This window comes from Anarrhichthys ocellatus, unplaced genomic scaffold, assembly GCF_004355925.1.
Source record: "Anarrhichthys ocellatus isolate YVR2014 unplaced genomic scaffold, GSC_Weel_1.0 scaffold24, whole genome shotgun sequence".
NCBI lineage: Eukaryota > Metazoa > Chordata > Actinopteri > Perciformes > Anarhichadidae > Anarrhichthys > Anarrhichthys ocellatus.
Genome location: NW_022280054.1, coordinates 1186311 through 1209958, shown reverse-complemented (window position 1 = coordinate 1209958; position 23648 = coordinate 1186311). Strand labels below are relative to the sequence as shown.

The 23648-nt window shown below is 42.9% G+C and overlaps 1 protein-coding gene across 1 annotated transcript; it reads right to left on the bottom strand.

Moving 5' to 3' along the window:
* Window positions 1-1565: 1565 nt before the first annotated feature.
* On the bottom strand, window positions 1566-23298 carry ttc9b (tetratricopeptide repeat domain 9B). Its single transcript, XM_031860588.1, has 3 exons — window positions 22549-23298; window positions 6527-6709; window positions 1566-5592 (listed from the first exon to the last, which is right to left on the bottom strand). Exons 1-3 carry the CDS (start codon window positions 23000-23002, stop codon window positions 5498-5500), a joined length of 732 nt encoding a protein of 243 aa, XP_031716448.1. The 5' UTR covers window positions 23003-23298; the 3' UTR covers window positions 1566-5497.
* Between the last annotated feature and the right edge of the window lie 350 nt (window positions 23299-23648).

Genomic DNA, 23648 nt, shown 5'->3' with positions numbered 1-23648 from the left:
AATAACCGGTGACATAAAAATAAAATATAAAAAATAATATAGAAATATAGTGGAGTAAGAAGGACAATATTTCCCTCTGAAATGTCGTGTGGTAGAAGTGTAACGTTAAGTCCAACAACTTGAGTTGATGTGGACGGAGTACTGATGGTTGTTACTAAACAAAGGCAGCTGCAGTAACAGACACAGTCCTCTAGGTGCCAGCACTGTGGCCTATGATGTCATATCATTTCCCGGTCTGCATTATATTCTCCATGTAATGAATTCCTATAGTTGCTCTCTGACTCTGCGGTTAGTCATAGGCCATGAAAGGCCGATGAAGGTGCTCTCGCGGCAGTTACAGAAGATTTTAAGATTAAATTTGAGACGTTAGAAAAATAAATCTTCTAAATGATATTTCACACTGTACCATGCAGTGTGCAGAGATGAAGCAAACACACACTCACACACAGTTGTGTCTGTCAGTGTGACCGCCAATCAAACACCCTTCCAGACGCCAGCCAGTTACCTAGCAACCCCTCTTCACTTCCATGGTGATGCTATTAAAAGCCACAACAAAGAAAAAAGCAGCAAAAAAGGGACGATGGGCCTGAAAATTAAGTGAGGAAGAGAAAGAGAAAGAGAGAGACACAGAGAGAGAGAGAGAGAGAGAGACAGAGAGAGAGAGAGAGAGACATGTTAAAGAGTCAGTGAAAAAGGAGTCAGCAGGCTGAACGTCGTCTGGTCGGTTCACACACACACACACACACACACACACACGGCTGGTGGGCAGAGGACAATGTGTGCTTTCTCTTTAACAGCAGATACTCTCACATGTTTATCACCTTCTCCATCTTCCCCTTCGTGGTTTTCCATCACATTTTCTGTTTTCATTCCCTTCTTTCCTTTTCTTTCCAGGAGCAATCATGTCACATTCTGAATATAAAAAGATTCGTGGGGCTGACAGTGTTAGTATCACTTCAGAGAGGAACAGAGGATGAGGTGAGATGACAGAGGAGAGACAGTTCTGTGTTCAATTTTTAAGTGAACAACTAACCAGATTGCCTGCCAGCTGGTGTGTCCTCAGATCTGCAGGACTCTCTTTGTCTGAACTAAATATTTAAACCACGAGTGAAGCTTTATTCTAAAATGATCTGAATGTTGAACCTGAACAAGAATAAAGTGTAAGATGTTTAAAGGGGAGTCAACTTACTCATCACAGATAGTACTACTCGAACCAGAGTTGTCAGTGTTTACCAGGAAGACTCTAACAGACAAGATGTTATTGGTTGCATTATGGGAAATGTAGGATGTTCGATTGTGAGCATCTATTATTTGTGACAATCGTATCACATGACTAAGGCCAACACGAAGTCCTAAAAGTGCTCAGACAAAAATGAACGGAGCAATTCTTCTTTCTAACTCCACACCTCCAGATTTGTTTTTTCATTTTTTAACTTGTAGATTTCGGCTCTGACGGACGCTGACTCAAGAGGCAATTTATAAGACTTTAAACAACTTGCAGTACTTCTGTTACACCTGCAAACAGACTTTGTTTACAACAACAACAACAACAACAACAACAACAATAATATTTCTCTGTTTGAAACTTTATTCATAATCTTCTTTTACAAGTCAATAGTGCATTCCCAGGCCAGCAGACCAGTAAAACCAGTGACGGAGGCCTGTGATGTTTGGATGTTGAAACGGGAAAAGGCCTCTTGGGAACGAGGCGGGACAAAAACGAAGTCCTAGTTTTGACGTCCCCAGCTTCGTGTCCTTCTGTTTCCCCTCCATCTCCACAAAACCAAACAGGATGGAGATCTGTGGCTTTGAGGAGCAGCTCTGCCCTCTGATACAAGTTCCTCAGAGTTCACTCCTGCTCTGCGTTTCTGTTCATCTTACCGTGCAGAAACAGAGGAGGCAGGTCAGAGGTCAATGCACAAACTCTGAGCCGGTTCTGGAGCCCTTGACGAAAAGGGACATCGACAGAAATACCAACAAGTACAGACGCAGTCACGGAGCAGCTCTGTGGAGCAGCTATAAATTCTCTTTTCTGTCTCTTGCTTTTCTTTTCCGCTGATAAAGTCGTTCAGTAAAGTAAAGCTCTTCACAACCATAAAACTTTCCATTTTTGTAATTTTTTTTTGTACATTTGTATCATATATTCACAAAAACTACTCTGACATTTGACAAACATTTACCTCAAATGACATCAAAGCAAAAGAGCAGAAATAACACAGACAGTTTGACTATTCCGTCTCTTTTTTTTCTTGTTGTGCTTTTTGTTACACTGATGCAGAGATGGTGTCTCTATCTCTATTTGCACAGATTACGCTCACAATAACAGCCTCGCCGGCAGCTCTGCCATTAAACAAGAACTGATCAGCCACGAATGAACTCGTTTCATGTGAAGCGAGTTGTCCCTAGAAGGTTGTAGTACACCTTGAGCTAGAATGACATAGCACAGCCAGACAATAACAAGATGGTGGACTGGTGCCATGGAGAGAGGACCATGGGAGGAGACCTGTCCCTGAGGGGCCCCTGAGTGAGTAGACTTAGCCCAGGCAGCCATGGAGACCGAGCCTTCAGGGGCCATTTCATCGCTGTTTGCTGATTTATTTCTTCTGGGATACCAAAGCCTCAACCCCAGAGCTGGGTGACCAAATGTTTTTGACTCGGTGTTTGTGAGAATTACACGTCATTTTCTTTATAATGATCTGTGCTTTACACCAGTGATTTGTTCTCTGAGAAATGAGTGACATCGAATTCATTTTCGATGTCACTTATTAGTTCGACACTTTGGGAATTACTTCACTTTTTGTCAGTTTTTGTACAGATTACACACAAAAATATAACTTGTAAATGAGTGAGCCTTAGAGGTGCTGGGAGCCGGATATTGTCACCTTTGGACAGAGCCAGGCTAGCTGTATCCCCCTGTTTCCAGTCTTTGTGCTAAGCTAAGCTAACCTGCTGCTGCCAAAGCTCCGTATAAGCGTATTTCCCAAAATGTCAAACTTTTACTTTAAGAAATATCTCATATCATGTACACTATAAGGCTAATAAAGCTAAGTGGACACCTCTGGCTGCACAGTTTAATCTTCTTTTAGCTTTTCCTGCTTTTAGAAGTCAAAATGTCTGCTGTTAAAAAGTCTAGTTGTGTCTCAAATCTCTATTTAGTGTCTGAAATCAGAGTGTGAAATGTATGCACTTTATAGTGATACCTGAAGTTATGACTTTAACGCTCAGATGTCCACATACTATTAGCCACATGATGTGACATAAACGTTTCCTGTTTGTAATGTTGTGTCTCTGCAGCCGGGGTGACTTGGAGCTGCAGCTGCTCTACTGGGGATGATGACGATGATGATGATGATGATGGCCTACTTCTCCTTCCACTGGAGCCCCTCTGTGCCATGCCGGTCCCCTCAACACATGGTGCCGTCTTTCCAGAGTCCCATTGACACACTTAAGTCCCTATTTACCTCCTAACGGGTCACTGGAAATATTGGGAGGATGAATCTTTTACAGCATCTTTCTTTGATTTCCTCTTCCACATCTTTTTGAATATCCTACGCTGTGGAATTACCTCTTATCTCTCACCTTGGCTGAGGCAGAAGGTGACCCTGATTTATTAAAGACCTCTTTTTTTTTTTTCAAGATTCATTTGATATCTGTTATGCTGCTGTGATCACAGACTGTTGCCACCTTCTGTGTTTGTAAAGGGCAGAATGGATAAACTAGGTATGAGAGAACAGTGTGGCAGCATGCCATGACAGGAAGCAATAGAGCAGATATAATCCCTATCCCATACATCTGAAGTGACTCTCTGGAGCCGCACATTACATGCAGGAGGTGGGCTTGCACACGGGAAAGAGGAGACTGGGTTTCATGGCGTCAGAGATAAAGGGAATTTCAGGTCATGCTTTCACAAATCGTCAATCCAACCATCTGCAGAACAGCGCAGGCAGATTTAAGCCTGTGGCAAAGCTATTATAAGAGCAATATTTGCATTATCAATGATTCAGCTTCACAAGTTACAAGAGAAGCAAATCATTTATGTATGTTTTGACAGCTAGCAATGGATATCCACAAACCATGTGATCAGCAGTGTTGTCTAATGCGAATGCTGTGTTTTTAAACCATTTTCAAACACAGGTAGGTGTTTTATCCATCAAAAAACTAAAGGAGGAAGAAATCTCAAATGGCACACTATAGTTGAAGTGCACTAAAGCTGAGTGCTGCAAGATGGCGGTCTAGACCGCCAGGACAGATGTGTGTGTGATTGTTTCCCCTGCACTAACGCTGCCCAGAGTCTCCTCGGTGTGTTATCGCTGTCTGGGAAGCTTGAGCGTTACCGATAAAAGGTTGCACCTCCGTTTAGAAATTTTAAAGTGTTTGTCGCTGTGAAACTTTAAAGTGGATTTCCATCTAGCCAACGACGGTTGATGGAACTCCGATCCTATTGGCTATTTTCCGTTGTGACATCATTAACGGGAGGATAAAGAGGGGCGGGAGGGGCTTCCACATTCTGAACGGCGAACACATGACCCAGGAGGGGCTTCGGACAATAGATTCAAGATACACCAGTTTCTACATTAGTACACCTGATGACAGCAAGAACCACTGGAGACACGGATGCTTTCAACAACAGATAACTACCGAGTATGATGGACACCAAAAGCAAATTAAAAACCCTAGTAACGGTTTACAAACACTTGAATTAGCCCTTGAATTGAAAACAAAAACAGTCCAGAAACTAAGTTATACGGCATCCAGGAGAGAAAAGTGAGACAGCAGAGTGATAGATTAAGCACAGAGGCGGGCGTTTTTCTCTACTTAATGAAAGGTTTCTCGTGCTAGACTGTCCCACAGTCTGCGGCCTGAGTAAGCCCTAGTGGGGAAGGATGTACAATCAAATTAGGCTATGGTCTTAATATGTGTCACACAAACACCCCTCACTATCACCTGCTTATGTTCCCACACACACACTCTGCCCCCCTCCCCTCCCAGTGGGGTCGAGCTGCCCGGCCCCGATATTCTCCTCGAGAGTTCGAAATAAGACGGAGCGAAGGCAGAGAGAAAAAGAGAGAGCAAGAGAGCAGAAACAAAATGCATTTTTTTTTGTCTTAAAAACATTTACTAAATCACGCAAATGTCCATTATTCATATGTATGTTTTGAAGCTCCTTTTTGTTCCACTACGATGACTGTTTCGTATGAGTATAATACAGCATTTTTTAATTTTCTTTTTAAGTTTGCTCGACTGTCTGCGTCTAGGGAGAGGAGCCACAGCACCTGAGGGAGAATAGAGGGAGAAGAAGAGGGAAGAGGAGGAAAAGGAGGTCGGGTTGCAGACAGAGCTTGATATGTCTCCCGTTTTTATCCATCGCTGGCGGGTGATTGGGTCTGTCTCTTCTGTCCGTGGGCTGTGCTGCTGTCAGAAGTCGATCGAGGACGAAAGAGGGAGGGTCGATGAGGGGTCAAAGGTTGAGGGGTCAGGAGGTTGAAGAGGTCGAGGGTTATCCCTGCGTCTCTTTAAAGCTCTCCCGTTCCCGCTGACCACCCCTGCTCATCTTCATCTCTGTCAGCTGGATGTACCGCAGCACGTTGGTGTCTGTGATGGAGAGAGAAGATGTAGTGGATGTGAGGCAGAAAGGTTGAAACAAAAAGAAGAGTCACATTATGGCTCAAGTGGCCAGAAGTAAAAGCGTCATTCATTTTCTAATATCTAAATATCTAATCTAACAGTTATAAATCTTAATTAGGGCCAACCACCAATGGCACAAGACTAAAAACTTCAACTACTAATCCCACGAAGCTCCGCAGTCCACCTGCACACGCATAAAACAGAGCTCCCAAATAACACAGCTTCATATTGCTTATCAAAACGGCCAAGATTGCTGACACGGACTGACACGAGGCTCATCAGAGAACAGATGAAAAACTCTGCAATACGTTACTTTGGTACACGGTCCTGCCAATGGTGCCGTGCTCCTCCACTAATGAAGACGTGTAGCAACAAACACAGCGAAGAATAAGACTAAAGAAAATATGGATCATGTTGGTTTCAGGTTATTCCAATACCAGGCTCTTTTTATAAGGACGAGAAAGAATTCAATATGTCTCAAGGATACACACAATGGGGACATATCGTAAAACTTGTATCTATGTATGATTTTGTTTGCCTGAAATTTAAACATAATTCATTAAAAAAAAATCTGAATTAGTTAATAGAATATAAATTATGTGGATTTTTTTTAATTGTATGAAATCAACTCCCCTCATGTTAGCAAACCCTGTTGATTCACAAAAGATCAAAATATCAAAGACATGACCTGATGGCCTTCAAAGGTAAGAACATGAACCATTGTTAATAATACATTATGGCTAATAATCACATCCCCTACAAGTACACTAATTCAACTTACAGTAAAATACTATATTTAATATATAATAATAAGAGTTCTGTTTCAACGTGCAGTAATACGACACTATCCACCTGTGCACCTTGTTATGAGGGTGTAGCTGAATACACAGTTTATCCTCACCTGAGGGTTCGCGGTTCTTGGCATCACGCAGGTAGCGTAGAGCACATTCGTAGTCCCCCAGGTGGTAGAAGGCGATGCCGGCTCGGTACATGGCCTTGAAGTGGTCTCTCTGGTGGCTTAGCACCTTCAGACAGTACTCCTTCACCCTCTCGTAGTTTACAAGCTCCGACTGCAACAGACACGCTGCAGGAAGGAAGAGGGGGAACAAGTTAGTGGTTTGTAAGTTAAAAGACTTCAATTAATTAGAATAATGATTAATTTAAAGCAGTTGCCTCGAGTCGCAGTCAGTGAAGATTAAACGACAATTATGTATGCAAAACAAAGATGGGGATATTCTGCAGACATCTCACTCTGCGCCTTTCAACAGAGCCACAGTGAAATGTAGCCTCCACGGTTCATTCCTCAGGATGGCAGTGACTATAGTGACTATAAATAGCTTAATACTAAATGTCTCCTGGCAAAGAGAAGTCAAAACGTTGTGCAAGCAGTTCGAGCCCTGGGGCAGGAGAGTAATGTCTCTACATGCTGCTGTTGAGCTCAACATTCAAAAAAAACAAGAATGGGAGAGAAATTTCATCTTGAGAATGATGGATTGAACACTGCGAATACCGACTTAGAGGATGTGTCGTAAGCAGCGAGGGCAGCAGAAGAGACGAGGAAAAGAAAAGCAGTCAAAGTGAGCGACAGGTACAGCAGAGGTCCTTTGGGATGAGATGTGAGCGAACCCTGAACTGACGGGCACGCCATGAAGTGCAATGTGGAGTGCACAGGAACAGGCCTTGTATCTCACTCTAGCTGAGATCAGCTTAGATCGGAATAACTTCATTAGTAAAGACTCACACACACTCACACACACACACACACACACACACAGCTTTTAGTCCACTAAAGCTTTTAAATGCCTGCTGATGGCTCAGATATCACTTTGCCCTCTGGTGATCACAAGCACTTGAGGTTTTGTTTCCACTCTACTTTTTCTTTTTCTTTTTTATGTCGGTGTCTTAATCTATCTGATGATACATCAAAAATAATTTTCCTTTATCCCTCCTTGTACAACCATTGTCATGTCGGACTCCTTTGTAACCCTCCCTCCCTCCATCCTCCCTCCCTCTCTCCCCTGAGTCTGCCCTTGACACACAGACAGTTCTGTGAATAACATGAGTCAGGCACTATTAGCTGAGAGGCAGGGCGAGTCGAGGGTGAGTCGAGGGAGGCAGGGATGAGGGACATGGCTGCAGTAGGAGAAGGAAGAGGAGGTTTATATGTGGGACGATAAAGGAGAAGAGGTGAGACCTGTGGGAGACTATAGGGTGAGGAGAAGGGGGGAGTGTGTGGTCCTCTACCTGTCATCCCCCCCTGAGCCTCAGAGACATACTGTAGACAGTCCACCCGTCAACAACTCAAGTGCAAAACACTAAATAATTCATCATGGACATCAGGGGGGCGGACCAATTCAATAACAATCAATGTGTTTTGGTATTTATTGAAGTTGGATATGTGTGGTAGTCTGGCGGTACGTTGTGTTTGCTGCATGTTTGTGTGTCGAGTCACCGCCTCAAGCCTCACAGCTGCACACATGAACTTTACTCGATCATATGCAGTTAAATTGGGGGGAGGTGCAACTCAATTTATAAAATTATAATGAAACTGTCTTTACCTCTACCTCTGTCCCCTTTTAAAATTTCACTCTTTATTATTATTCACAACATCAATCCAAGTACATAAAATATGACTCCATCAATTGTGTGAATAAACGTCAATTTAAACATTTGAACCCATCTACCTCTGTGAACCTATTGTTTCCTCCTAATAAGCCCTTTGACTTTCTTGTATGGACGTTGTTCTATAGAGTATTCAAAATGTAATAATGCCATCATTATTAGATGGATGTACACACACACACCCTCATAGAAAGAAGAACAAAAGCAGCGAGGTGGAAGCTGTTTCCCGTCTTCAGTGATCAGAAGCCAGCTCAGTAGAGTGGGACTCGCCTCAGACGCCCTCGAGCTCTCCTGCACACCTCTCTACCGACTCCACTCCTCTCTTTGTTTTCACAACCGTCCGGCTACGACATGACTACTCTCATCCCTCCGCACACCCATCCATCCATCAACGCCCTGCAGCAGTGGACAGCTTTCAGAGGATTCAGTTACAGTCCATAATGGCCTAATGGCTGACGCAGTTAGAGAGAGTTCACTGGCACTCACGCACACACACAAGACATTTAATACACGTACACACCAACAGTGCAAGCAGCAGATACACAATGACATGGGCAGGGTCACAAACACACACATACACACACAGTAACACAGGTGACCCAATCAAGTGGATCCTGGATATATGTAGACACAACCACACACAGAGACACACACACAGGTGACTTTAAATGAACTGTTTGATGCAAACAACAGCTAAAAAGATGACTGTACAGATATACACACACACACACACACACACACACACACACACACACACACACACACACACACACAAAGGCAGTGTGCACAAGTAATGACTGGCCGGCCGCACCCTTGCCCATTAGGCAGATGGATGGCATGCCAGAGGAAATGTAGAGTGTGGTGAGATGCATTAAGGGTGTGATAATGACAGGAACATCAGAGAAGGCTGGGCAGGGACATGGACAAACAGAGGTCCCATAAAGAACAATATCACTGGAGCCATGGTGTCCACTGAGAGACAGTAATGAGGGTCCCTGTTTGTGTCCTGTATTGTCATATTATCTACGTTCTAAATTCATTTGATATGTTACTGTTCATTCTGCGCAATAACGTTACATAACGTTGCTTTCAGAGCATTCAGAGAATGTTTGCGGCAGCTTTTATTTCTTTCAGTATTATAGCAGGAAGTGGTTTTCAGTACGTTCGCCACAGGTTGTTTTCAGGATTTTAGCGGGGATTTATTTTAAGAACGTTGGCGTGACGTTGTTTGGAGTAACACAGAGGGAGCATTATTTTCCATTTTCCATCATATCACTATTTTAGAAATAATTCTAATGTATCTCATCTTGTCGATGCTCACTGATGTGTGTAGAGGTCTGTATGGTTATACTGCAGAGGCCTGATGTTTTCAGTCGATTTCATTAAGGTGAACACAATGAACGGCCGCTCTGACGCAGCACTTCTCGCCGGCAGATTGCTCGTGCCTAAAAATGGCCTTGAATAAAGAACAGAACAATGAAAGCTGCAGCTCCTATGAGACAACAAAGAAATTAAACAAGCCCGTGTTATTTATATAATCTAATCATTTATCGGATAAACTGAAACATTTGAAGTGAAATTTATAATTAAGCAGACACAAATAATGTTGTGGATCAGGGCCTAGTGAAAAGGGAGAAAAGCAACCTTTTCAGAGTCATTAATCGAGAAAATAATTGTTAGTTGCAGACCAAAAAGGTTGGGAACCAAAACGTCCATCACAGCCATGCTGCTAAAGTATCACGAGAGATGAGAGAGGAGGAATAACGAGGTGTGACTGCATACAGAAGATCAGTGGTGCAGACAAGATTTGTCTTAATGAGGGCCTGGTTGTGAGGACAGGGACAGAAGAGTGAGCTGAGGCTGCGACACTGTGGGAGCGCACGTTTAGTGTCAGCGTCATGAGTGCAAGTATCTTTTTGTTCCCGAGGAACTTCTGTCTCACTGCCAGATTTAAGGAGAGGCAAAAAAATAGATGAAACACAGGAAGTTGGAAATAAATGGAACAGAAAAATGCATTTGAACGTCTCGAAACCCAGAAAGAAATGCCAAAGGGGCAGAGCAGCTGTCGACTCAAGTGTGAGTGTGTGAATGTGCGTTTCCGTTGCTTGAATGTCGAATGAGAGGTGCGGTGAGTGGGAGGGGTTAACACATGCTCAGGAACCCCACTGGTTTGCCTCAAGCATCATGTCTGAAAAAAACAGATCCTGCATTCGCTTTCATTTAGCTGACAGAGCGCCAGTGCCTGGAGGAATAAAAGAGAGAGAGAGAGAGAGAGAGAGAGAGAGAGAGAGAGAGAGGCAGGAAGCTGAAATAAGACAAGAGAGACAGGGGGTGAGGGAGGACAGAGATAGAGACAGCTCTGACAAAACAAAATCCAGACACGGCCGAGGGAAAATAATGACAGGATTTCTGCATGAAAAGTACAGAGGACAAGAGGAGGGAGACAAACAAAGGGCAGGAAGTAGAGAGAAAGAGCAGTTTTAACTCTGCATCCATCTCTCTCTCTCTCTACATCACCTTATCCACCCCTCTGAACCCCCTCCCCCCCTCCCCCTTTTTCCTCCTCTCCATCACACCAGGCGTGACACTGCGATCCGGCTAATTTAAAGCAAGCCGTGGCCCTGCTGATTAGTCTGCTGTCCACCACCTTGTAATTAGTTCTGTAGGATAGATAATGGCAGATGGAGAGACCCATTACTCTCACACAGACACACAGCACCTCCATCTCCCCACACTCGCGCTTCCACTTCTGCCCTCCTGCTCACCTCTCCTTTACAAATGTCACAGACCTGCGACAGATGTATTTACAGAGACCGTGCACAGTCATCGTCACAACAATCGCCATCGCAGAAACAATCTCCGAGCGAAATCTGATCCAACACGCTGACGTCACAGTTCTCAGACAGTGTAGCCGATCTCTCCAAGGCCCACTAAGAATAGCTCCAAATAAAACCTTTGGCGAATGCCTTCCTCTGTTATCGAGAGGGACAGAGAGACAGCTCTCAGCTCGCTTTATCACCAGGGCTCGTCTGCACTGACATGACACAGCATTTGCCCCACCTTCACCAGCCACCCACTGCATTGTCACCTCTGTAGGGGAGCAGATTTTGTTTATATTAAAAGAATAAGTATTTCAAGACCTCCTATATTTTTGGTTATAGTTCTGATTCACTGATCATCATCGGGGGTGTGGAATAATTAACAAAGGGAGGTTGGGAACACACGGAGCCAGGAGGGAGTCTTATCTTTGTTGCGACCAAACACAGATTTTTAATGTTATCTCGTCTCTTTGTTTGAGAATCCATCACAACTCTTACATCTGCTATCTTCTAGTTCCCCGACTTTCACACAAACACGTAGCTTGCATTTGAATCTGACATTGTTGATTGCATCGGCTGGTTTTTCATATCTGAGCGTATCTATTATTTTCACGGCGGCTGGATCTACACCAAAGGTGCATTAAAACAACTCTTCTATAGCTGGGGCAGTGGCTAAAATGTTGACACACTATGGTCACTATAATCTTTCTTTCTTCTCTCGTGTACATGTGTCTCAACTACTGAGAAGCTGCTGCTTTTCATCTTCAACCCTTACTTTATTTCAATAGCTGTTGTCAGGATTTGTCTTTACCCAATGTTTGTTTAAAGGACGCAGCCACTCCTGCAATGCAGCAGCTGAGTGTTTTTAGTATCATTCAAAATGTGACATAAGGAATATAAAACAGGCTCTTTTCCTGAGAGGAAATATGCATAAAAAAATGCTGTGATTTTTGTAAATACCATTCCACTTAAAACAAGTGGTGCAAATGATCTCTTTGATTATGCGTCACTGTAGTGGAAGACTAACGCAGCCCCATATGGTGTCAAAAACATGCTCATAATTACTCTCTCTTATCGCTCTTGTTATGTGGGTCTCAACAGCCCCTCTGGAGTAGCTGGAAATGTAAAGTGCCGGGACAAATGACTCAGAGCCATGTTCAATGGGCATAACTACACACTGAAAATGTATGAGTATAGGTTGCATGTGTGGATTTTGGGGGACAGATAATTGAAGACAGGAAATCTCCATCATACCTCCATGAGAGTAGTTTGCTGATACACCCTGAACTGCATTTTCAACTTGGGAATTTTTTTTTGGCTTTCTTGCAAAGAGTTAGATGTTAGATATATATATATATATATATATATATATATATATATATATATATATGTATATGTATATGTGTGTGTGTGTTCAATAAAAGGTTTACAGCCAGCAACTGGCTAGCTTAGCCTATGCTGTGTTCGTGTCATTTAATTCAGATCGTAAGAAAGTAGTCAGATAAAAACACGTCAGGCCTGTATGTTGTGGGAGACGATATTGCCGTTGTCATAAATTCCCGATATCTCCAACTAGGTGAAAAGAACTGCCAACAAACCAGTGGCCAACATTATAATACACAACCCGCTAGCTAGCTTCTGTCCAAAGCTCTAAACCAAAGCATTAAAATGACAATTTGTGGGTTTATGGGGGGAATGTGTTGATAGGTGAGCTTTAGAGGTGCTGGTAGCCATATGTTGGTACCTGTGGACGGAGCCAGTGTCCATCTTTATCCTAAACTAAGCTGCTAGGCAGAAATGAGAGTGATATCGATTTTCTCATCTAAAGCGAATAAATGTCTTTCCCAAAATGTGAATATAAAAACTTAACCAGCGACACATCTGCCATCCACGAGCACATTTTGTTCCAGAGAGAGGGGAGAAAACCACCGTCAATCACACAGTAGAGTGTATCCAGTAGAAGATTACAGTCTGACTTCCTCATCATCCTCATCATCATGCTTCACCATCTTCCACCTTGCTTCATCAAACAGCCTCCTACATTGTTCCAGCCTCCTAAAATAGTCGCTGACTCAGGATTAATGCTCATCTACTTAAATATTTATACAAGTGAGGAAGCTATCTTCTCCATTTAATGCTCTCCATTTCACGTCGCAGTTTCCAGAACTTATGCCGAGCAATTTCTTGTCTGTACCGTAACCCCACGGTACTCAGGGTGGCTCATGAAAATGACGAGCAGCTCATGCAGTCGTGACTTTATTTAACTCATTACAACATTTGTTTTACATCTTTAAATGTCTGAGGGCCAAAGGAAGGTCCAGGACTTTTTATATTACTTTTATTCTGGTGAGTAAAACCACGCATTGATATAGTAGATAAGTGCAGTTTAAAAGAGACTTTTATTGAGGTTATGTCTATAATTGAACTCCCTGACAGACATAATTTCGTTGTGGCCCTTAGCTTGGCCATTATCTGATTGGTGATGTCATATGTGGACACTGGGCAGACTCTTGCCTGTAGCTCAGCAGATCTTTGGCGACTGTCTTATGCTGCTGTCAAACAGCTTCTGAACGCGCACTCTCAAGTCAAACATTGAAACGTAAAGTGTGCTTGCTAATTTTGATCCCTTTCTTGTATTTTTTACCCACAATAGCTGTAAAGAAACATGCTCTCTGAGTTATACTGCGATAAGATAGATGCGGGAGTCTTTGGAAAGGTCAACAGAGACAACTGCCAAACGGTTTGGCTCAGAATCTCATGGAGTCAGCCTTAATCTGTGAGGTAGCAAAGCTTTTTCACTAAGTACCTGAAGTAAATTAACGGCTAAAGCATGAGCTTTTATAATTTCCCAAAAAGATACAACCACGTGTTGGCAGCCTGCTTTCTTCCAATATGAATCACTGCTATACTCCCACACTGTATTTACACATCCAGCAGACACATAGCAACATTAAGATTCATTTGGAGTCACGTTTGTGTCCACCTGATGGATGTAAGTCCAATATTTTCCTTTAGCTATGTTTTCTGTCTCTACCAACTTATGAGGGAAACATCTGGCTCTGTAGTTGCTAAATGCTCCACTATGTTCACCGGCTAGAACTGTGTCCGTCTGTCGTTTGGGGCTGGAAAGGCAGCGTACAGCTGCTTAACCACGGCCAAAAGCTACACTGATGAGAGCGGTGAGAGTGCATCAAAACAAGAAGAGTCTTTCCATACACTTTGATTTTATTCACTACAGAAATTCCAAAATAAAAGAAGTTGAAATATTTTTTTTTTTTAAGTTTAGGGCTCAGGTAGGTGAGTTGATGCATCTATAAAAACAAAATGCAAAAACATCAGATCTGTGTGGAGCGATGAGGAGACTGTAATGTTCCTTTAATCAACATGTGAAACAAGCAAATAAGCAAGCAAATACTAAACTAACAATAACTCCAAATATCTGCATAAGTCGTGGATGGAGACATACAATTCCAATTTTCTGGAAATTTTGTTAAAGTTTGAGCTACATTTGGATGGAAAGTGATGCACACAATTATCTGTGGGTTCATGCACAAATAAACCCTTTCATCCATTGTAAATAAACAATTACATAATAGCATCTTTCAATTTAACATTGGAACTCTTTGTAGTCTTTTTTTAAATTTGACAGTACTGGTGTTAAACTGCTGGTGAACCTGCTCCACTGAGAGTTACCCTCAGTGCTGTATCAGCAAATCAGGCTCAACACAACCTTTACATTTCACTGCCACCACAAACAGTCTGGAACAAGGACGGGTTTTCAATGTCAGCCCCCGGCGGTGCACGTAACGGGGGGAGGAAAGCTCAGATAGTGACCAGCATGGAGCTCTCTGGATAAGTATAAAGAGCCAGTTGGTTTACTCTGCACTGTCGGCTGGAGCACCGGGTGTTAGATATGCACAAATAGCAAATTCTAATTACTGATGGCTTACAGAGGATGCATATTCTGTATTTATCTTCCTCTCTCTCTCTCTCTCTCTCTCTCTCTCTCTCTCTCTCTCTGTCTGTCAGGAAAGGGCGTCTGTTTCAGTTTCTTCTCGGCTGATGCCACGACTTTCAACTACGGACTAAAAAAAGGTTTGACAGACACTTTGAATAATTCATAACTTCACACAACTGTCAGTCCATATCAGAAAATGATTACAGTCCAAAAATCTAAACCCAAACCATCTTACAAACACATGGGCTCAACAAAAGCATTTTGATAAACCGCTGAGCTGTCAGCAAAATGAGATAAATGTAAATTTGGTATGTAAATGTCATCTATTTTAATTCAAATATTCATTCCTTGTTCCAAGCCAGTTAACTACTGCGATGTTTTTTCAGTGTACACACACTGGTGCAACCAGACCCCATGATCATATCTGGCCCATCAGAGACACTCACCACAGTAAATGTGCCTTAAAGGCTCTTCATTGCTTACAGCTTTGTAACAGCAAGAACATTTCCCTACAACATTGGAGGACATCTGAACCACCTTCAGTACAGCATTGGCCCAACGATTTATCGGACATCCTGCCGCTCGAAAGAAATCAGCTTTGCTCCGATATTTTTATTCTTCAGTAAAATGTCTCAACAGCGAGAATAGATGAAATTCATGAAATTTGCTTACATATATTTATGGTGCACAGTACCAACGTTGTTAGCAGAGCTCCAATTATAAACTGATGTGACACAAAGCCTATAAAATATTTGCTTACGGCCCTCTGAGTCCTCGGCTGCCCCTCTCTTTCCTTTTCCTCCTGACAGATGACTGAATCCTATTTACTCGTGTGACAGGAGTCATCTTGGCCTGTCAGGGCTCTGATATGAATCAGTTTGGTCTGGATTGGATTTCTCAGCTTTCTCACAATAAAAAAATAAATACGAACGCAACTCTAACCCTCCCTCCCTCCCACCTTAGAGGTCACAGATGCAAGCATTGTTCCTCCATGTCACTCCCCTCTACAGTCCTCCTCCTCTGTCTATAATCCCGTCATAATTATGAGTTCTGTCCAGTTTCTCCTGCTCCCTTGGTTTCCCCCCCCCCATCTCTCTCTTTCAGCTGTGAGGTAATTCATAGGGTTGGCACAGAGAGAACAGTACAGTGCGAGTGGTACAGTAGAGAGACTGCCGGTCGTACCCGACAGCAATGCCACGCCATCTGCAGCCCTGGCACCCGACGGATCTCGTTCGGCTCTGGCCGCCCCTCCAATGACAGACGTGCACGCACAGAGGGAGAAAAAAACTCCAACCAATCTTCCTCCCCCCTTCTCACCCTCACATGACATGTCTTTCCTCCCACGAGCACATTGCACATAGTGCGCGTCTTCTCTCCAAAGCACCAGGGATGTCCTTTGAGTCTACCGACTGCTAATTCAACCCTGCTTCCTCCTCATCTTAACCCCTCTATCTCACTTTTCTTCTCCTCATCTCATTTCGCCCTCACTTTCATCTTCTGCCTTTATCTCATGCACTCCACCACGTCCCCTGGTGACGGAGCTGGCAGGAGACGAAAGGGAGGAGTTTTCTATTCTATTCTTCTTTTGTAGACGAGCCTTGAATGTTCACTAGCAGTGGGTTAAGAGTAGACTTAGGAAACCAACCCGTCTGTGGGCTTACACACCACTAACATCATAATTAATACAACCCCCATCTGAATCAAGATTGGTTTTATAGAGGCTGTGATGTGGGGAGTTTTCAAGGCCGTTGAGGAAGCTCTATGTTATGTGATTGATGACGAAGGCAGTGCTATTTCCAGCTAGGACACAGATGTGCATGCCACTAACAGGCTCGTTAAATCTTTAGTATAAAGGCCGGTAATTGCATGTCAAGGTTCAGAAGTTCATTGATGGCCCTGCGGCTCTGAATACAGTACACATGATGGGAAACACACATTAACAGCTTGTACTTGTAAAATGCAAATGAGTTAGGTGTCAACAAACATGGGGTGTCCGTCCGAGATGCAGCAAAGACTTGGTAGCTATGTTACTGCTGCTACACGTAGCGTTTGCCAGAAATAGATTCAGGCCAAATTACAAAAGTTTTAAAACTGGTTGGAACTAAATTAAGTGTTGTTCTTCATCGTTAAAGCTGCTTTATAAACAATGGATCAAATTACTATGTGCAGTAAAAAAAAACAAGTTGTTCATAGTAACGAACCCTTAATTAGCATACGACTCTGCAGTTTGCATTTTATCTTTGTTTTAGTCGATCTAACCGCCCTATGGCATCAGTTTCAGCAAAAAACGTTGCTCTAAAAACCTGTTTATGCTACCAGCTCAGCCCCAATCTGCAGTTAGATTTCACTTTGTCCCCCGCTGCAGTAATCACAGCTTGCGGCTATATTTAACATATTTTATTTCCTCATGAACAGGAAAATATAACTGAATGTGTAGTTAATTGTAGATAAGGCAGAGTGAGATGCATGATATAAACTACAGCCACACAGCTCTACAAACAAACACCAGGGGGGAAATATATTGTTTATAGCGGATCATAACCGGTCAGTGAACGTCTTACTCAGGTTAAATTATCCAACACGTAGCTGCATCTTCATGTAAATACAAAAGAGCATTATTAGCTGGCTGTGTAACATAAAGTCACGTTTCAAAGGCACACTTCTTTCACTGCAGCAAAATAATTGTTTGTGTTTTTGTTTTCAACCGTTGAACAATTTTCAATGTGACTAGCGGGTGAAGATTGCTGGATCACCATCATCATCATCACGGCAAGCAGAGCCACTGTGAGCTGCAGCAGTTAAATGAAAACAAACGATTTCACTCATTCCGTGCTGCGGTGTCTCTCCTAAGGCCGTGACTTATGACGCATTCACAGATTGAGCCAGTCGGGAGGAACAAAGGGAGGTTTCAGGCAGAGATCAAAGCGAGCAGGAGCTATAATGAAAAGTCAGAGTGATCATCGCTCTCACAACAGGATCACAACAACCTGCTTTCTGTTTTATTCGCCTCACACTTTCTAATGCACATTTGAAGCCATTAAAACGTAAGCTTCCAAACTGGTTGATACAAGTCTGTCAGTGTGCCAGTGTGTGTCTGTCAGTGTGCTGTTTATGTAAAGAGACACGCTGCTGCTGAAGGTGCTTCTTCATGATCGATATCAGGAAAAAGAGCAAATAAACTGCAGTCACATCTGTTATTTCTGTACGTGCCTCCCAGTGTGTTTGTGGTGGGTGGGTGGATGGATGGCTGAGGCGGGCTGAGAGGCAGTCTGCCTCTGGCCAACATGTTGCACCACTGTGAACTGCGACAGACACAGTGGTGGTGTAACCCATTTAGATACAGCCCTGCAGGGACACACAGACTCGGGCTGTCTCCTTAACAAGGCCAGCAAATAGGACATTCATCATCCATCGTCTTTCTGTTTGACACAATCGGGTAACAATACTGTCGGGGCTCTTTTCTCAGTTGTTCTTCTCTTTACACATTCACTCCCCCATATAATGTGTAAACACTAATATTTTGTCTTTCCTATATAATCATCTTGTTTAATCCTTAAATATTTCCTTTTTTTGTCTCTCACTGCTTTTCTCTGATCCTTTTTGTGATTTCACTCCCCTTAAAGTATGTTTTCTCATCTTACGTTTTGCACCAGTTTTACACCCGTCACAGAAGCCTTAAGCCAAAGGTGATGTCTTTAAATTGTTTGTGTTGTCCGACCAACAGTCAAAAACCTTAACGTATTCAGTCTACTGTCACATAATACAGGGCAAGCAGCAAATCCTCACGATTGAGACACTACAACCAGAGAATATTGGTCGTTTTTGATTAAACAATTACTGATATGATCATCAAAATAGTTCTGTCGACCAGATAATAGATCATCAGACAAATCGTTTCAGATATATCAAAAGCAAAAGTAATTAATGCAGAAAATGTCCACTGTAAGTGTTATTATTATACATAATATTACAGGATTATTAGAAATATGTAAACATATTAAACTGTTGTAGTTGAACTATTAAAGACTGTTGGGTAGTTTAATTTACAACAATGCACCACATTTCATTAACTCATCATATATTAAGGACGTGAAATCTTGATTGAAATACTCAACAAACACATCAACTCACAAATGCACATCAATACACTCCACTTAAACAAAATCAGCAATGTCAGCAATGAACGGCAGGTCAAGCAACACTGAAAGCAACTCCACTACACACACACACGCGCACACGCGCACGCACACACACACACACACACACACACACACACACACACACACACACACACACACAGCCTGTGAATGCTGACACAGACAAACACACGCGTACATGCAGTCTTCTCACTCTGGTGCTGCTGCTTGCTTGTTGCTCTCCAATCATGCATCAGGACCAAAGACAGCCGACCAATCACATGGCAGCTCTATACTCATAACCACGGCAACCACCTCCTGCCCAGCATAACTTTGGGCAAACGGTCGGAGCTTCACAACAAACACCTGCAGCTGGATTACTACTGGATGCACCCAATGAGTCCCTGCTGAACTTCAGCCAGAGAGTTAGTGTTGAATCTCTCTTACTGAATTAAGTGCCGTTTTGTTTGACTCATAATCGCAGATTAAAGCCAACATGGACCACAATAGCCTGACAGCAGCCGCGAATATGAAATCTATAACACTTTCTGACGTCCCTGAGGAAATGCATATTTGAAATAATAAGTATAATTGTGCAAAGATATTCAGAGTTTGGTGGGAGAACATTATCTGAAAGTAAAAGCATGATACACATACTTAATCACAAAAGAGCCATTTTCATTCCAGTGAGTCAAATGTTTAGTTTAATAGTTTTTAAGTAAAGCAAAATGCATTTCAAACTATAATGTGGGTACTCCAAATAAGTATGAATGAGTATTTTAAGTCTCAAGCTGTGACAGACTTCAGGTTATTTGTTATCATTCGTTCAGGCGTGAGAGCCGCGAGCCAAGAAATGTTAATCTGAGAGTTATGGAAAGATGACGATGATATTGGATTCAGCCCAATGTGAAGTAATTCAATTGTATCTGCATTAATAAAAAGTACGGCTGTGATGTTTTATATTTGTTATTGTCAAGAAATGCCATTGGATTGAACTTACTAACAAGTATTGCCTGTACAGCTAAAGATCAATTAATCAAAAAAATCATTAAAAAACACACAGTGTCCAGTTGTCTTAGGAAATTACATAAAGAAAATGTACTTTATGTTTGTGAGAAGTTTTCTTTAAATATTTTCATCCTCAGTAGAAACCAATGGGCTCTGTTCTGAGACAGATAGGGGAGGGACGTCGGAGAATACTGAGAGATGGCCTTTATATACAATGTGTGGCATTTTAAACGAAGATAACCACAAGAATAAAGCCATAACATGACAGAAATATAGAGTTTATGTGGGGGTTTAATGTGGAGCAGACGTCACAGCCATTTAAATGCACATCAGCAGGAATATGAATAGAAATATTCTATAGACCACTAATGTAAACATCAGATCACCAACAATCAACAAACAAACAATCAGAGTAAAGCACATATTGTTGTAAACACAGTGATTCTTGCAAAGCAGGGTTGAAATGAGGTTTCCCTGTGTTTACGTTACGTGAACACTCCTGTTTGAAGCAGCAGTGAGGAAGAGGAGGAGGGGGGGGGGGGGGGTAGTATTAACACAACAACAGGGAAAAGGCCCGGTGATGGTTGCCATGGTGAATATGGTCCCCTGTCGAGTGCTAGCCTCCCCCTTCCTCCCCCTCCTCTCCTTCCTCCCCCTCCTCTCTCCTCTCTGCTGCACCTCTCTCTACTAAATCTCTCTACCACTCTAACGGACTTCCTTGTACTTTCCACTATATCTACTGCTTCTTCCTAACCTCTCCCTCCCCCTGATTCTTCTTATTCCTTCCTTATTTCACTCTCCCCTCCCCCGTCCTTTCCTTCAGGCCCCCCTACAGGCTCCACACTGGCCGCTGGACGCTGCACAGAACAAGGCGACCTTCAGCGCACGATGGCAGGATGACTGGGCAACACCTGGACACAAGCAACGAGGCACAACACCACCACAGCACATGGGTAGTGATGTGATATAACACCGTCATCATCTCACTCCTGGATGACAACAATCATCATGATCTGCTGCTCACTCTGCATACAGAGCACATAGTGTACTCATAATGATATGTTTACAGCAAAGCTACTGGAAATGTGTAAGTATGTATTCTCGTGCTACTGTAACCATACTTTACATACAGTAAATCCTGATACACTACTTTTGTTGTTAACATTACAAAACAATTAAAAGGCATATTTACTCCTGAATACTTCCCATTGGGCGGCTGAACGATAGATAACCGATTGATTTGTCTTCACAGTTCCAGTTTCTCCAGTGAGGATTTGCAGTTTTCTCAGTGTTTCATATCATTTTAAACTGAATATATTTGTTGTTCTCTGTTGTTCCATTAAAACAAGATATTATAACAAATACAGATAGTAAAGCCCCCTGAGGCACATTTGTGATTTGTAATATTAGGCTGTATGAATAAAATAAATGGACTTGATTTGACTAGAAGAAGTCATCTTTGTTCCAATTGATGGTTCACAAATGCTTTCCTGCAATATGTATTTCAGTAGGCCTACAGCATTTAATCAGAGTACATGTAGCAAAGCCAAGGACTGCTAATTGCTCGTCAACACAACAGAAATTAGGTGGGCTTTCACGACGCCAACATAGCATCCTATCTACACACACTCACCCAACGAAGCAAAACTACAAAAATACATTATGTCATTCAATATCAATCACAAAAGGAAGAGACGTATCGACAAACCAAACGTATCAAAACCTTAAGAAAACACATAAAATGAACAAACAACAGATTGTCCTAGAAGCCAAAAATGAAAAATAATCACTAATTGTAACTCTAGTTTTATGAGTTTAATAGGCCTATTTTTTGGAACACCCACATATAGCAGCTGGATGTAGTAACCAGTGTAAATACTACAGTGATACTACAGGAGTACTCCTCCGTTAACTCTGTAGTGTAGTGCCATCAGACACAGCCTTACATCACCCATTGGATGGTTGAGGGAGCGTCTTCTCACCGTCAGACCCCCTTGGAAACTGTTGATATTACAACACAACAGCGTGATTAACTCGTCTCATACATAGTGAAAACATGCATATTTCCTATGAGGCTCTTGGCCGTGTGACTTTATTTATTGTCTTTTACTCACACTTCATCTTCCGTTGAAATAATGGGCTTGAATAACGCACTAATTTGCAGTTTGCACATCCAATTCACCATTCAATCAGCACAAAGACACACATGATCTGTTCTAGTGTTACTTCATCTGGCACTGCACAAATCAGGCACCTGCAGAAACAACCAGCCTACAAGTTTGTGTGGACCCGGTAAACCGGAACGAACAACGGTATCAGCAGTACTTTAGGTCTGGATGTTTTTTTTTTTTGTGGGGGGGGGTGCACAGGTGACGCTCACCTGTCAGGCTGTCGTAGCACTCGATCTCGGTGCTCTCCACGTTTCTCCGCTGCTCCTCGGTCAGCTTGCCCGCGGCTTGGTTCAGCAGGTTGACCTCGGAGCCCGTCGTCCCGTCGGCCACATGCACCCCTTTGAGTTGCAGCAGCGCCCGGTGGTACTTGCCGATCGCCTCCCGGAATTTCTTCTCCTTGTAGCAGCGGTGACCCTCCACCTTGAAGTCGATGGCTTTCTGGATCTTCGCCTCCATCTCCATTTCAGCCGAGCCGGCTCCTCCTCCGTCTCCTCCGGCTGCCGCTGCCAGGCTCCGGCCGCCTGTTTCCGGGTAGCTTTTAAGGCTCTTTATCGGGTGCTGTTTGGCTTCCATGGCTCTTAGGGAAAGCGCCGGGAACGGGCCATGGTGCTCGGGCACGAAGGTGTGTTTTGTTGGGGAAGACCGGAGCAGCGTGCTGTGCATACAGGATGCAGCATGTAGCGGCAAAGGCACCGAAGACACGACGAGCCTCGAAAAACAGCCGAGGAAACTGTTTCAGAAACGTCTCCGCTTTGTTTGCTTGTGCTTGAAGAACAGCCTTGATATAAAATAAGTTCAATTATTGTTGCGGTTAAAAAGAGATGCGAAGGCTAAGAACAGCTGGCAGAAACATGCTGACATTTCCCAGCAGAAAAAAAAACCTGATTCCTTGTTCTGGTCCTCTCGCGGAAGGATGCTCGAGTGGATATCTATGGTAGCAACCTCCGAGGCACGCGCAGCTTCAGCACCACAAACAGCGCACACACAACTCGTGCCGAACAGCATTGTGGGTAAAAAAGAAAAAAAGAAAAGAGAAGTCGTGCGGCGTTGCTGCAGTCCAGATTTTACATGGCAAAAACGGAGGAAACGACCGACTCGATCGATTATTTGAAAAACACAACTGCACTTTGAACTGGAAAAAAACAAGTATAATACAATAATACATAATGTCCATAAATAATAGCGTGCATAATGTCAGTCATTGGAACATTAGTCTAATGCTGCGTCCTATCGACAACATTCACAGTGACACATCTCCCATATTTACAACAGTTAAATGATTCATTATAGTCTTTGTGGCACCATATTG

Bases quoted from the DNA above. Each gene is read 5' to 3' on its own strand.
- ttc9b (XM_031860588.1), bottom strand. From the start codon at position 23,002: ATGCACAGCACGCTGCTCCGGTCTTCCCCAACAAAACACACCTTCGTG. The intron at 6,710-22,548 runs GTGAGCGTCACC...TCCTTCCTGCAG, and splicing joins GTGCTACGACAGCCTGACAG to CGTGTCTGTTGCAGTCGGAG. The intron at 5,593-6,526 runs GTGAGGATAAAC...TCTCCATCACAG, and splicing joins CAAGAACCGCGAACCCTCAG to ACACCAACGTGCTGCGGTAC.